Source organism: Leptodactylus fuscus, chromosome 2, assembly GCF_031893055.1.
Source record: "Leptodactylus fuscus isolate aLepFus1 chromosome 2, aLepFus1.hap2, whole genome shotgun sequence".
NCBI classification, from domain to species: domain Eukaryota; kingdom Metazoa; phylum Chordata; class Amphibia; order Anura; family Leptodactylidae; genus Leptodactylus; species Leptodactylus fuscus.
This window is the reverse complement of record NC_134266.1, coordinates 76,254,602-76,268,701: the sequence shown is the minus strand read 5'-3', so window position 1 is coordinate 76,268,701 and position 14,100 is coordinate 76,254,602. Positions and strand designations below refer to the sequence as shown.

The following is a 14,100-nucleotide window of genomic DNA, read 5'->3' as shown; positions in this document are numbered from 1 at the left end:
TTCCCCTCCAATTTTCTAAAACTCAACATGTAGAAAACAAACTGAATTCATCATCTAAGCCCATCTTAGTTTCCGCCCCTACCAGGACTCTAAATGACAATTCAGGGCTGTGCACTTTCCCCAGTCTCACAAGTCTGCTGCCCAGGGATAACCTTTGAATTTCCCCAATCTTTCTTTACCACCTCCTGTTGCCTTTACCTCAAAATGATTCTCAAATTTGCTTTTTTCTCAATCTTGAGTCAAGAAAAATGCTGGTGCATGTCCTCATCATCTCCTATAGCTTCCTATAAAGCAATCTAGCGCTTTTCCTATCCAACCTCAACCTTCCTTCCTTTTCAGATTGTAAATTTTTTGCTGTTAGGGACCTCCATCCCTCAGTACCAGACCACCACTCATGTAGTTTGTGTCTAGAGTACTTGATTGTTATATATGTATGTACTGTAAACAATTTACATATATACACTAACAAATGTCTGGATAACAAAGAACAATCACTGAATTTCTGTTACATCAAAAGAGTATCGTAAATTTACATATATACACATTTATATATATGTGTGTGTGAGTGTATATATGTATATATATGTGTGTGTGTGTATATATATATATATATATATATATAGTATAATATATTCTCTGAGAAGTGGAATGTGCCAAATAACAGGAATTCTATTGTATAATTAATTATCCTATACCTTATCTATTCTATACGTAATGCTGATGGGGAGGATTTATCAATAGTATACATGAATTGTCCAAAAAGAACTCATAATTTTGGTGCAAACCACACACATTGTATTAATAGCTTCACTTTGCTTAATAAATTGTGTATTTTTTCCTTTTTCTATTTTACAAATAAGTCTTTTTAAAAAGTGTGCGTATATATATATATATATATATATATATATATATATATATATATATATATATATATATATATATATATATCTTTATCTTTGGCCACTTCCTACATACACAAAGATCTATCCTAAAATCTATATAGGCAGGGAATGTTTTCCTAGTTTTTTTCCAGAATCCACTAGGGAGAATCCTGTCTATCCAGACGTAAAAAAGTTTTGATGTCAGGCAACAGCTAAAAAGTGGATCAAATTTCGTGAACGTTTTCTATATTTATCTCTGTGATTTAATGCTGGGCAGAGGGTTTAAATGGCATCAAACAGTTGGTGTGAAGGGGAGAAGTGCAGTTGCTGTGTAGTTGTTGAGGAGACACACATCTTAACAGTGCTGAAGTGAAGTATGGAACTCTTTGAAACCAGTCCTTACTTTTTTCCAGACCAACGATTTTATGACAATGAAAATTATTTTTCTGCGCGACTGCCTACGTACGATCAAACTGGATTTCAAGATCGTGGATCAATAGGACTTTGTACTGAAGGGGTTTTACTGCAAGAGTCCAGCATTGAAGAAAAGGTCTCACCCCATTCCACTATAAGCCAGCAAGACCACTGTCCTGGCCAATGCCTACCATGGGCCTGCAAGATGTGCAAGCGAAAGACAGTGTCATTAGACAGAAGAAGAGCAGCTACCCTGAGGGAGAAACGCAGGCTAAAGAAAGTGAACGAAGCCTTTGAAGCCCTTAAAAGAAGCACTTTATTAAACCCTAATCAGAGACTCCCCAAAGTTGAGATCCTGAGGAGCGCCATTCAGTATATAGAACGACTGCAAGCTCTGCTGGCATCTCTTAACCAACAGGAGAGGGACCAAAGAGACTTGCTCTACATCAGTAATGGATCTCAGAGAGTAGTGAGTATGGTAGTACTTATAATAGTACTTTTAATATCTATCTATCTATCTATCTATCTATCTATCTATCTATCTATCTATCTATCTATCTATCAGTCTGTCTGTCTATCTGCCACAGCTGTCATGTATCTGTAGCCATAGACTTGTACATTCGTAATGTCTTCTTTTGTTGTTGTTTTGCATGGGATTACCTAATGCAATCTCTTAGCCGCTCAAACAGTAAATAGCTGGTCTATCTGACATCAGTATATAACTAAAGATTGATGCATCAATCTGTTTCTTCATAATGACCTTGACCAAAACATTGAACGTCCCCGGCATAACAACACCATCAATTCAATATAAAAAAAAACTCACTATGACTTCACAATCGCTTACATATGCTCTCAGCATTTTGTATTAGTATTTAGATAAATACACAATCCTAATATTAGAAAATAAGTGAACTTTTTATTACAAAAACAATATCTAATTATAATGAATTATAATAGGATAAATGTTTATCATGTGTATAGAAAGATTGATATGAGAGATAGATATGATTAAGGTAATCTAGATATGACATGTAAATAGATATACAGACATTAGATAGATACTGAAGATAAATATAAATAGCATAGGTAGAGATAGATAGATAGATAGATAGATAGATAGATAGATAGATAGATAGATAGATAGATAGATAGGAGATAGATAGATAGATAGATAGATAGATAGATAGATAGGAGATAGATAGTTAGATATAGATAGATAGGAGATAGATAGATAGATAGATATAGATAGATAGATAGATAGATAGATAGTAAGATAGATAGATAGATAGATAGATAGATAGATAGATAGATAGATAGATAGGAGATAGATAGATAGATAGATAGATAGATAGGAGATAGATAGATAGATAGATAGATAGATAGATAGATAGATAGATTTTATTAGTATCAACTACTTAGAAACATGATCAGCACCTAGCACAATTGCTGTCACATGTCACAGATGACAGGCCTGGTATACAAACAACTGTCACAAGTTTGTTTTCTTCCTTTCTACATTTGGGAAACACTTGAACTCCTTCAATATGTCAATGCCAATCCAGTTTTAAGGATGACCTCTTAACCCCCTGAACCGATAAAAGTCTCGTGGTCCCTTGGCAGAGGAGTCAGTAATCAGGCAGTGTGGGGCAGGGTCTTCATGAGACCACCGCCTACTGTCATGCCTCATTAAGGGTCCCCACACAGTCATGTCAGTCATCCCATTCACTAGCACCTGCCCTGCTATGTAAGCAATGCAGTGCAAAACAAGCTGGAAAACAAATGGACATTGTGTTTACATGGATGTAATGCTGAACACCATCTGGTCTGTAAAAAAAAGTAAATAATCCGTGAAGCTTCCTTTTGGCTGTACCTGAACACTTTATATGAATGTGACTCCCTTGTAATGATATAAAGTAGCCTTACACATAGGATGTGCTCAGAACAGAGCTTTCTTCACTTTAACATTGTTCCTTATATTTTGTATGTATAAATCCACCACCAGATCCCAATGGTAATAGGTGACAGAGTGTTATTGTTATTATTGTGAAGATGAGTGGCTAATCCCATCCACACATTGCAGAAAAAAATCCACAGCATGCCAATTATACCTGTGTGGACATTAGTTTTATCCATATAGACATATAGGGGCAGAAAGTCCGCAGAGGAAAACTCTGCGAAAATGCAATGAAAAATTCTGCAAAAGAAAAAAAAAATGTATTTCTGCTGCGGCTTTTTCCACTAGGGTAGTTTGCTGCATTTCACTTTGTGAGGTCTTAACCTTAAAGGGGTCTTCCCATGAACATAACCTTACTTAAATTTCTAGTCCAAAAGCCAAACATTTTTGTAAATATAATTAATAAAACATTTTGCTGAGTTTTAAGTATTTTCTCTTAGTAGGGACAGTCTGTTGTTGTAGCTTATCTTCTCGTGCACTTTAAGAAAGTCATAATTTGGTTTCTGGTAAGGTCCAGAACAGAGAAGGCGCCTACATTCATCTTTGTATCCATTAGCATCCGATCAAGACAAACGACTGACACTACGAAGATGGTTAGAGAATAATTTTAATTATTTATATGATCAAAAATGATAAAATTTTAATTGTCTACAAATTTAAATATGGTTATGTTGCTGGGAAAACCTCTTTAGGCTAAGGCCGCAACATCGGGAAAAACACATTTAGTTTTTTCCTCAGCATTTTTCATTGTGTTTTTCTCTGCATTTGGTCTTATATTTTTTCCACTTTTTCACATTCTGGCTAATCCCATCCACACATTGCAGGAAAAGAAAGTGCTGTAGAAAAGTTGCATCTAAATAAATGTCAACTGAGTCCGTGGGCCCTACATTGCGTAAACGCTGTGGTTCACCCATCCAACGTCATAGAAAAAAACACGCCGTTTTACAGTCACATAATAGGGATGGGATTCTAGCAAAGCCAATCCCCACTTTGCATTAAAATACTTGCTGCGGACATGTGGAAATTTCTTAAACTGTCATGGATTTGGAAATCTCAGCATGTCAATATTACCTATGGAAACGCCAGCGGTTTCTCTATAGGTATAATTATAAAAGAAAGTCCGCAAAGGAAAACTCTGTGAACTTTCTATCAAAAGCGCTGTAGGAAGAACTGTGATGCAAAAAAGCGCTCTGGGATGCCTCATGGGGCCTTAACCTCAACATGATATTTTCAGCACTGTCACCCAACAAATGAATGTATTATGACTCTCCTCCAATGGCAGATGTTGGAGAAAAAAGAGTTGGGTATGTTGGATTTCAGCTAGAGTGCGATGTCCTATCATAGAAGACAACTAAAACTAACGAAAATTGGTTCTATGATAAAATATCATATTACAGCAGTGTAACCAATTGCAGATGTTTGGGTTCAAGGGGTTGTTTAGGAATGACAGTACTCGGGCTGGAGGCAGGGGATGGTGAAGCATAAAAAAAAGTGATACTCTCCTATCTCGGAGACTGCGGTGTCCCCTGAGGTTGTCCGATCCAGCACACGCTGGGGCTTCTGAAGGTGAAAGCTCTCACCACACGTCACCACTGAGGCCAAGCTAAAGAAATTAACCTGTGATGTATGTGCGGAACATCACCAGTTCCTTTCCAGTAGTGAGGACTTCCACCGACATGTCAGTGTGCTTTAGTATATATAATTATCTTTCCACTTCCCCCAGCTTCCGACCCAAGTTCTGTATTTCCTAGAAAATCCCTTTAACTCCTGTATGTATCCAGTTCAATGGAAATTCACAAAATAATTCAGATCAAAGAAATAGGGACGTGTCATGGCTACTGCATTATTCAACAGTAGCCTTCAATACACCATGTTCATTTGTGAAATATATCATAAGATTTTACATTATAGAAAAATTAACACGGGGAGAGACTATTCCTAAAGGCTTCCTTATGTTTTTATCAAAGCCTAGCAGGATACTCCGTCTTGTGCTATACAGCTTACTTACTAGTGAGTGACAGTAACAGGCTGTGTGTGTGGCACAATGATTCATCCACCTTGTGTATTCAACAAGTGTACTGCGGTCTCCGGTCTCCATCTTTTATAGGATCAGTTTACCTATTAATGTGTGTCCATTCACTCAGCTGGCTTACTTCCATATTCATTACACTCATGGGGCTGTAACTCATGCTTCGCCAACATGGACATTTGTAATAACTTTTCCTGAGTCCAGTATATATTCAATCTGTTCACATTCATCAAGCTAAACGATAGTAAAATACATAGCGAGTTCATTTACTTTAAAATAAGACAAATAATTGACTTATACCACGATAATACAGCTTTTGCTGTTTGTTTTATTTTATTTGTGATTTTTTTTTTTTAATTTTTGGGATTTCGTACGGCTTATTGCAATTGTAATTATCAGGATTTTACAGTTCAGTGTGAATGCTGCTAAAGTGTTCCTATCAGTATTCAGGGTTATAGATACATAGCTTCTTTAATCTGGATGATTTATTACTGTTTTCCAATTTATTTGTAAAAATATTAGCTGTCCGCGATTTTTTGATAAATTGTCCACAAAAAATGGAATAATCAGTTTGGCAATGCTGGTCATATACCGGTCATATACCGGTTCTTCACAAGGAAAAGTTAACCCTCTGTGTAGATCACAAACACAAAAATCTATGCTGTAGATTTCTTATCGAAAGCATTACTTTAGCGTATGTTCGCATACACAGATTTGTTGGCGAAATTTCATACATCCCTTATATCTGAACTGAGTCTTTTAAAACCACCACTTACGTTGCAGAACCAATCCCATGCTGATGTATGGAACACACTTTTATACAATTTTCTTGCTACTATTTTCCTGTTCCGTCTTGTAATGAGAAATCTCTTGAAACATTAGTGTACTATTTCATCATAATCCAATGGAAGCCACATAATGACTAAAATGCATTTCAATACAGGAGGGAATTACAACGTCCTTCAGGATAGTATGCACTTCAGCTTTGTCAACATTTCACATTGAAAATACTTTACTGGGGTCTTTTGTAATAATTTTATATTATATATATTTAGTTTTATCTATTCATGTATAGAGTTGCTTTCATAATTCTACAGGTGTCCTTGTAAAGAGAAAGGTCATGTACACACAGCTGGATCTCAGAATCATGTCACATAAATCTTAGAAATGTTATGGCTTAGGAAGAGTAAGTAAGGTTATACAGTTATGTATTATCGGTATTCTAATAGTTACCCTTCTTTTAACCACTCCTGGACTTCCATAGACTATTTATATATCTGGTGGTCCACTCTTAACTCTGCAAGGATGTATATATATATATACACCTATTTCTCCCTAACACGTTGGAATAGGCTATTCATCTCCTACCTTTCGTTGTCTTCTCCACGCTGCCGTTCACCTAAAATCCTGATTTTTCTCGGTATGTAAATTAGTTATTTTGCAGCACTGCGGGCGGGCCCCAGCGCTCAAGCAGCACTGGGGGCGTCCCCAATGCTGCCAGAGAACTCTCCAGTGCCGCCCCCATCTTCTTCTGCAACAAGGTCTTCACCGCGTCTTCTTCCGGTGGCGGCTTCTAACTTCTAGGCCTCAGGCCGAGGGCAAGCCGATTGCGTATGCCCACTGGCCACGAGAAAATGGCCGCTTACAATACTATGTAAGCGACCATTTTTCTTGTGGCCACGAGCATGCACAGCCGGTGAAAGGCAGTGCAGAGAAGACAAGGAAAGGGAGGAGACGAATAGCCTTTCTTAAGGCTATTCTGATGTGTTAGGGAGAAAAAAAAGTGATTGAATGATAGGATCCCTTTAAGCAGCTACATGAAATTGTGCAGCTGTAAGAGTGTCGTTCTGGCTGTTACTACAGCCTGACCTGCCATAGAGAAGACAGGGATGGTTTAACACCACCCCTGCCTTCCCAATCACTGTATACACAGTCCTCAATGAGCACTGTGTACACAGTTATGGGAGTTGCCATGATCTGCCTCCTAGAGGACTCAGATCAGCCCCATATAGGGATCACAATGTACATTTTTTTTTCTATCAGTATGTCTTTGTAGAATGGGAGGAAATTCATGCAAACATAGGGAGAACATACAAACTCCTTGCAGATGTTGTTCTTGGTGGGATTTGAACCCAGGACTCCAGTGCTGCAAGGATACAGTGCTAACTATTGAGTCACCATGTTGCCCCTTTTTCGATGTTTTACCACTTTCAGGGATCTCTAATTTTTGTCAAGAAATTACTTTTTAATTTTACCTTTTAGAAGTTAAAAACTCTCTTGACCTGCTTCTGACAAGTTTTGTTAATTTGTGAAATCTGAGGAGCAAAAAATGGAACCAAGACTGTGACAAGTATGTTTCACAACATACACCAATGGCACCTATTGACTTATAATAGGATCCATTGGGTTCCATTATTATGAGCGATGTTTTACCAGAAAAATGTCACTGTACGCCTAAGACCTGGTTCACATCTGGTTTGGTATTCCGTTTGGGGAGTCCACTTGGGGCCCCCCGAACGGAATACCGAACACATTAAAAAGCGGTTAGCTAAGAATCCACACGGACACCATAGATTATAATGGGGTCCGTGTGTTTTCCAAGTAGTGTCTGCACAAATCATGCGGACAGAAAAGTACTGCTAGTGGTTTTGGAAATTGCAACATGTCAAACATACCTACAGATACACCGGCGGTATCCTTATAGGTATAATTGAAGCATCTGCAGAGGAAACAGACTTTCTGTGAAAAGCGATACCGGAAAAGCCGCAATACATCTCCGCCATGGTCTTTCCTGTATTACTTTGTCTCTGCGGCCCAGTACATGAGGCCTTAGCCTAAAATATATTGTCTGAAGTTCAATTTAGTGGTAATATTTGAAGTTCCTTAAAAATCTGTTGCAGGGACCCCCACCTATCATGTGTTGTTTAGTGTCTTAAAGGAAGGGCCTTTGGAACAGTTCATGTTTACCTATGAGCTTTCAGCTAATATCTATCTCCCCAAGCACAATAATACATCTATTTCATTTACACACTCATTTAAAATACATTTTCTTCTTCAATATTTTAGGTATCGAGTGAATGTGGATCAAGTTCCTCTTCTTGCAGCCCAGAATGGAATGAGTCTGATTTTAGCAGTAGTCAAAGCGGTGAGTTTTTCTACAAATTTGTAAAAAGATCAGTGACCTGACAAATGTCACAATATTACATAAAAAGTAGAAAAGAAAGGCTGTTACATGCCGCCATTATAATGTACATATATTGTTCAACTAGAATCAGAAAAGCAGGTGAATATCTTGAGATGATCTATAGATATGTGTTATTAATTGTGTCATTAAAATAACAAATATTATATTTGTTATTTATAACTTTATTAAACTTTTATTATCAGAATTCTTTTTATTTTAAGAGCATCATTAATTCCATGATGAACATTTAAGATTTATGTACAATACACAATGTACACAAAGCAAGTACAATACTAACAGTGACCACCTGGTAGAGGGGAATAGAGGACCCGGCCCACAAGGGCTTACAACCTATGGTAATCCTTCATATGTAATTGCCCTTGTAAGTCCCATTTTATATAGTTAATGTCAATAAATAATTAGTAGTAAACAAGAAATAAGTCAATGAAACCAATGAACTAAATCTACTGTTCTGCTCCTGACATTATGGCAATTTAACATTGCTCCTGTTTATATCAGGGATGGAAATGTAAAGGCCACTACCTTCCAAAACTACCACTATACACATATTTGGCTGATAAAGACTTAGTATGTTTTCACACAGCAGTGTTTGGTCATTGATTCTGAGTCAAAATTAGGATTGGAGACTACACAGAGATCATAATAGAAATATTTGTACCTGTTCTGTGTTTTTAGCCCACTCCTAGTTTTAGCTCACAATCACCGATGAAAATCACTGACCAAACACTGACCGTGTGAAAGCAACCTCATACCATTATGGGGCATTCATACTTGCGCCTCTGTGCGCCCCCTGTGTCATACCGCCGAGTTTCTGTCCTAAGCCCCAGAGAAACTGGATAGGGGATGGCTTCCCCTGTATATTCGACTTTGTGTCCGGCCAAAAAAATGGTTTCCCTCTGGATAGGCTGCATACGGACATCGGCGGTTTGCTTTTAAAACTCGTTCAAATTAATAGGTTATAAAATTGACTACCAGGAAGACATCCCCTGTCCAGTTTCTATGGGGCTTAGGACAAAAACTCAACAGAATGACACAGGGCTTACAGGGGCGCCCCCTTATATGTAGAACTGCACTGACTACAGTGTCTAGGCTCTAGAACTTGCTAAACACTATAAAAAAGTGAAAAGTGATTATAAAGTTAAATTATAGGCCATATTACAGCATTCTTTTTAAAGTATGAGATTGTTTTCCAAAGCTGTTATTGCTACTTGAGACATGAAGAATAGTCACTTTGTCAGCCACTTTAGAGACCACAGAGACCTGTCTATAATCAAACCACATACCTAGTATACATACAAAGAAACCCAGACTATTCTCCGCTCTCTTCCTTATCTTTCCACGTCTCTCCTAGTCTTGTGAATATTATTCCCATAGTCACCTTTTCCTTCTGTGCCTACATGACAGCCCAGATGCACTTTGATTTACTTTGCTATGTCTCACACACTTGTTTGAGAAATGTGGAAGAAGATGTAAGGCTGAGGCCCCATATTGTGGAAGCACAGCTTTTTTGTTGCAAATTTTGCTGTGGTGTTTTTTTTTTGTTTTTTTTTTAGCCAAAGCCATGCTTGGATTGAGCAGAAGGTAGAAGCATAAATACTTCCTATATTGTCTTCCATTACTTTTGAAGCCATTGTTGGCTCTCACTGAAAAAAATGCAGCAAAATCTGCAACAAAAAAGCAGCAATTCTGTAATTTGGGGGCTCAACCTAATATGGGTCTATATACTTCTACACAGACTGCATTGAATGCCATATTATATATTACAATATTTTCTCATAATGGCATTGCTTCAAAGGGACAATACCAGATTCCAGAACAAATCTTCAGAATGGGGCCCAACATCCCTAAACCCTACCAGCTGCCATGAATAAAGAGCTGGACTGGATCTCTTCATTTACTTCCATGGAAGTACTAAAAGAATAGTTAAACAAGTAAATAGAGAGAATACATAAAGAGAGCTGTGTATACAGTACATGGCTATAATTTCATGCACATCTGCCTTTGCACCAGATAAGATAGTGGTTGGGGGAGTCACTTCTCCATAGGAAATTTTGCACAATTAAGGCTAGGTTCACACCAGTGCCTGCTCTACAGTCAAGTTTCCCATCCCTGTATCGGAGAGAATAGTCCTGTAAGCAGTACTTTGGCCTCAACATTTTTCCGGTAGAAACCCGGTCGACCCCATTATAGTCTAAGGGCTCCGCATGTTCCCATAGGTAATCATTTTTAAGCGGATTAGGTTTACTTGGAGACCCAAAGAACGGAAAGCCGACCGCTGATATGAACCTAGTGTAACCGGACATTCTTTTTCACAATAAACCAATCCTCCATTAAGAATTTGGCCTAGATTTTGCTAAAAGTTTATAGTAAACATCATTTCTCTATAACAATTAACATATGAGCCACCGGTAACATATAAAGAAAAAAAAATAATAAAAAAAGTCTATCACATTTGCCACAGGTAAAATAATTCATTTCTAGCAAACGCCAAGCCACATAAATGTATGCACGGCACATCTGAATGGATTTGCATGAGAACAAAGTGTAAATGAGTTGTTTTTCTAGCAAAGGTCGAAAATGTGTACTTCATGTTAATGGTTTAAACAAGAACAGAAATCCCTCCAGGCTCTGAGCTTCTGCATTACAAATGATATGCACTGCTTAGAAAATCACATGCCCCCAATAAACGGTTTGTGAAGGTCATACTGGTAGTAATGTGCTCTAATACGAAGTGCCAGCCAAGGCACAGAAAACTAATAAAGAGTCCGCTCTGTCTGAGAACTCTGACCTACCTCTGAGGACATGTAATGATGCCATTCTCAGAGCTGTGCGCATGGAAGAAGGGCCTGGAACAATCATTTCAATTGTGTCTAGCGCTAGGGATAGAGATAAGCGAGGATACGTTCTCTAACAGTATCTGATATGAGGAATTACATAACAGAGGTTTTCTTAGGGTACAGTTACATAATCAGGTTTTCAATGCCATTTCTTTATGTAAACTAGGTGTGGATTATCAAGAGAATGAACGTATACAGGAAAGCTGCTATGTCTCCTTTATCAATCCTGGTTTTAGTTTCAAAAATTGCATCTAAAAACCTGAACATGTGAATATGAGCATACAGTCCGTCACATTTTGATAACAGTCTTGTTTCTCTACATTCTTGAAATACATATTTGGGTTCTCTACCATAAAATAAGCAGACAGGTTTGGCAGCTGTCAGGAGTGGATTAAGGCTGAGTTCAGACAGGGTTATTTGGTCAGGATTTTGATGCGGAATCTCCGTCCAAATCTTGACCAAAAAAAGTCTTCCATTTCATCAGGTGGATTCCGCCATGCCATGGAAGACACTCCCTCCCAACTAGGCCCATTCATTTGGGCCTAATCCGGAGCGGAGTGCCACCTCAAATTCTGGACCAAAAAACCCCGTCTGAACTCAGCCTAAAGGTATCACAGACTTCCATGCCCTGTAGTAGCAATCAGTTGTAGTAACATGCTGCTGTCTTTTGACATTTTTGATGGACCATTTATGATTGCCAAAAAAATAGTCATGCTCTATCTTTGTCCATTTTCACAGCTAAACATATAAAAATAAACAGATTAATTTATAATGGATGTAAACTGATTGATGTCTTTTTACGTCCACTAAAAACATATCAGTGGGTTGGGTCAAAAAAGACAAACCAATGAAATTCATCTATTTTTTTAACTGAACTTTAAAAATTAATGCCAAATGGATGACACTTGACCATCAAAAACAGAACAGAAAGGAAGTTTTTCACAGATTTGTCAAAAATGGCATAAGGCCTAATTCCGTGTATACCTTTTGAGTATGTTTGAAATCATTACCGCCTCTTGAATTAATACGATGCTAAAAGAGCTACAAAATTGATCCTCACCAGTCATCACTAGGGTTGAGCCGATCTTGACTTTTCAGGATCGATTTTAAAATCCGATTTCCGATCATTTTTCATTCGAACCCGATCTCGATCCCAATTCCGATCCCAATGTAAGTCAATGGGACTTTTTTATTAATCGGAGATCGGATTTTAAAAGCAATCCTACCCCCTAGTGTCCACTTACCTCCAGAGATGGCTGGTCCTGTGCCCTGTGCCTTCATTCTTCGCCTCGCTGCTGCTCCACGCTGTTTTTCTTCCTTCGCTGCCCCCTTCCTGCCAGGTTAGGAGAGTGTGGGTGGGTACTGGGAGGGGAGACATCACGTCTCCCCGCCCTGTACCCGCCTACACTCTAAGCCACAAGCCCCGCCTACCTAGCTCTTTAAACACTAACCTGGGAGGCGGGGCAGAGAGGCAAGAAGAAGGAGCGCACCGGAGAAGCCATCTCTAGAGGTAAGTAGCTGCTAGAGATTTAGTTTAGCCTTTCATTAGAATGAATGGAGGCAGCCAGCGCGCAGGGGGTTAAGGCTGTGTGTCGGCTGCTTCCATTCATTCCTATGGAACTGCAGCGGAGCCTTCACGCTGAATATACAGCGTATACTCAGTGTGAAGGCTAAGCAATGCATTGTGGGAAAAATCACCGATCTCAATCCTACATAAAAAGATCGTGTTTGGAATTCCGATGGCGATCGTGAATTTTCTCGATCGCCGATCGGAATCCGATCTTTTCCGAACACGATTGCTCAACCCTAATCATCACACATGTAGAGCCAAGAACATAAATGCTGAATTAATGGTTAAAATAATTGAATACATTTTGTTTTTCAGATCACCTTTTAAGTGATGACTCTTCTGAGCAACGTGACATGACTTCATTGTCTTCCATCGTTGACAGCATTGCATCTGGAGAAGTGTCTATAAACTATCCGGACCAGCATATTGGGAACTAGAGATTCTTCTTGACCTTCCTGAAAGTTACGACAAGATCGGGAGTCTGTGGATTTCAAATCTAATTCTACTTTTATATTAAAAACATGCCTAAGGAACAATCACACATTAAATTTATATTTGTGGGTACGGTGGCTGATGAGGGACTCCTAGAAAAACAGAATTCATCAAATTACCTTCTATCTATATAACTTGCTCTGCCCAGTCCATCTAACAGTAGATGGTTATAATAATGAATACTTTACAATAGAGGTTCTATGGGCAGAAAACTCCCATTTCGTCTTATTTCTACTACACGTACATTGTTATGTAGTTTGCACTTGTTCCTTAATATATGTTGGAGTTTCAAAATTGTGATGTGTTCTGTAGCCAGATAAAACTGGAACATAACCTCCAAAAATTCGCAGATGACTTACAATAGGCGTTTACTGATCTGTCACTGGGAAGTGGCTAAAAAACTAAAAAACTACTACTTTTTCTCATAAACAGGGCAATTTTTGTCCAAAGTTTGTGTATGGCATTGCAGCTCAGTGGATAGGGCTGAGCAGTATTATGACACACAGTCTAAGGGTCACACTGTTTGGTGAAAAAAAACTGATATTTTTTCTAATCTCATTAACCCTTTAATATAGAGGGTTTCAAATGACATGTCAGATTCAAACCAAGACTTTAAGGGTCCATTCACATGGAGGAAAATGGTGAGGAATTTGGTGTGGAATTTCAGCGCTGAAAAAAAAAGCCTCCCATTGACTTCAATGGGTTCCTTTCTACT

General features: G+C 38.3%; 1 protein-coding gene across 1 annotated transcript; it reads left to right on the top strand.

The window, feature by feature from the left end:
• The first annotated feature begins 1,220 nt into the window (after nucleotides 1-1,220).
• Nucleotides 1,221-14,049, top strand: MYOG (myogenin). Its single transcript, XM_075262667.1, has 3 exons — nucleotides 1,221-1,764; nucleotides 8,348-8,426; nucleotides 13,209-14,049. The coding sequence occupies exons 1-3, from the start codon at nucleotides 1,258-1,260 to the stop codon at nucleotides 13,328-13,330; spliced, it is 708 nt and encodes a 235-aa protein (XP_075118768.1). The 5' UTR covers nucleotides 1,221-1,257; the 3' UTR covers nucleotides 13,331-14,049.
• Nucleotides 14,050-14,100: the final 51 nt, after the last annotated feature.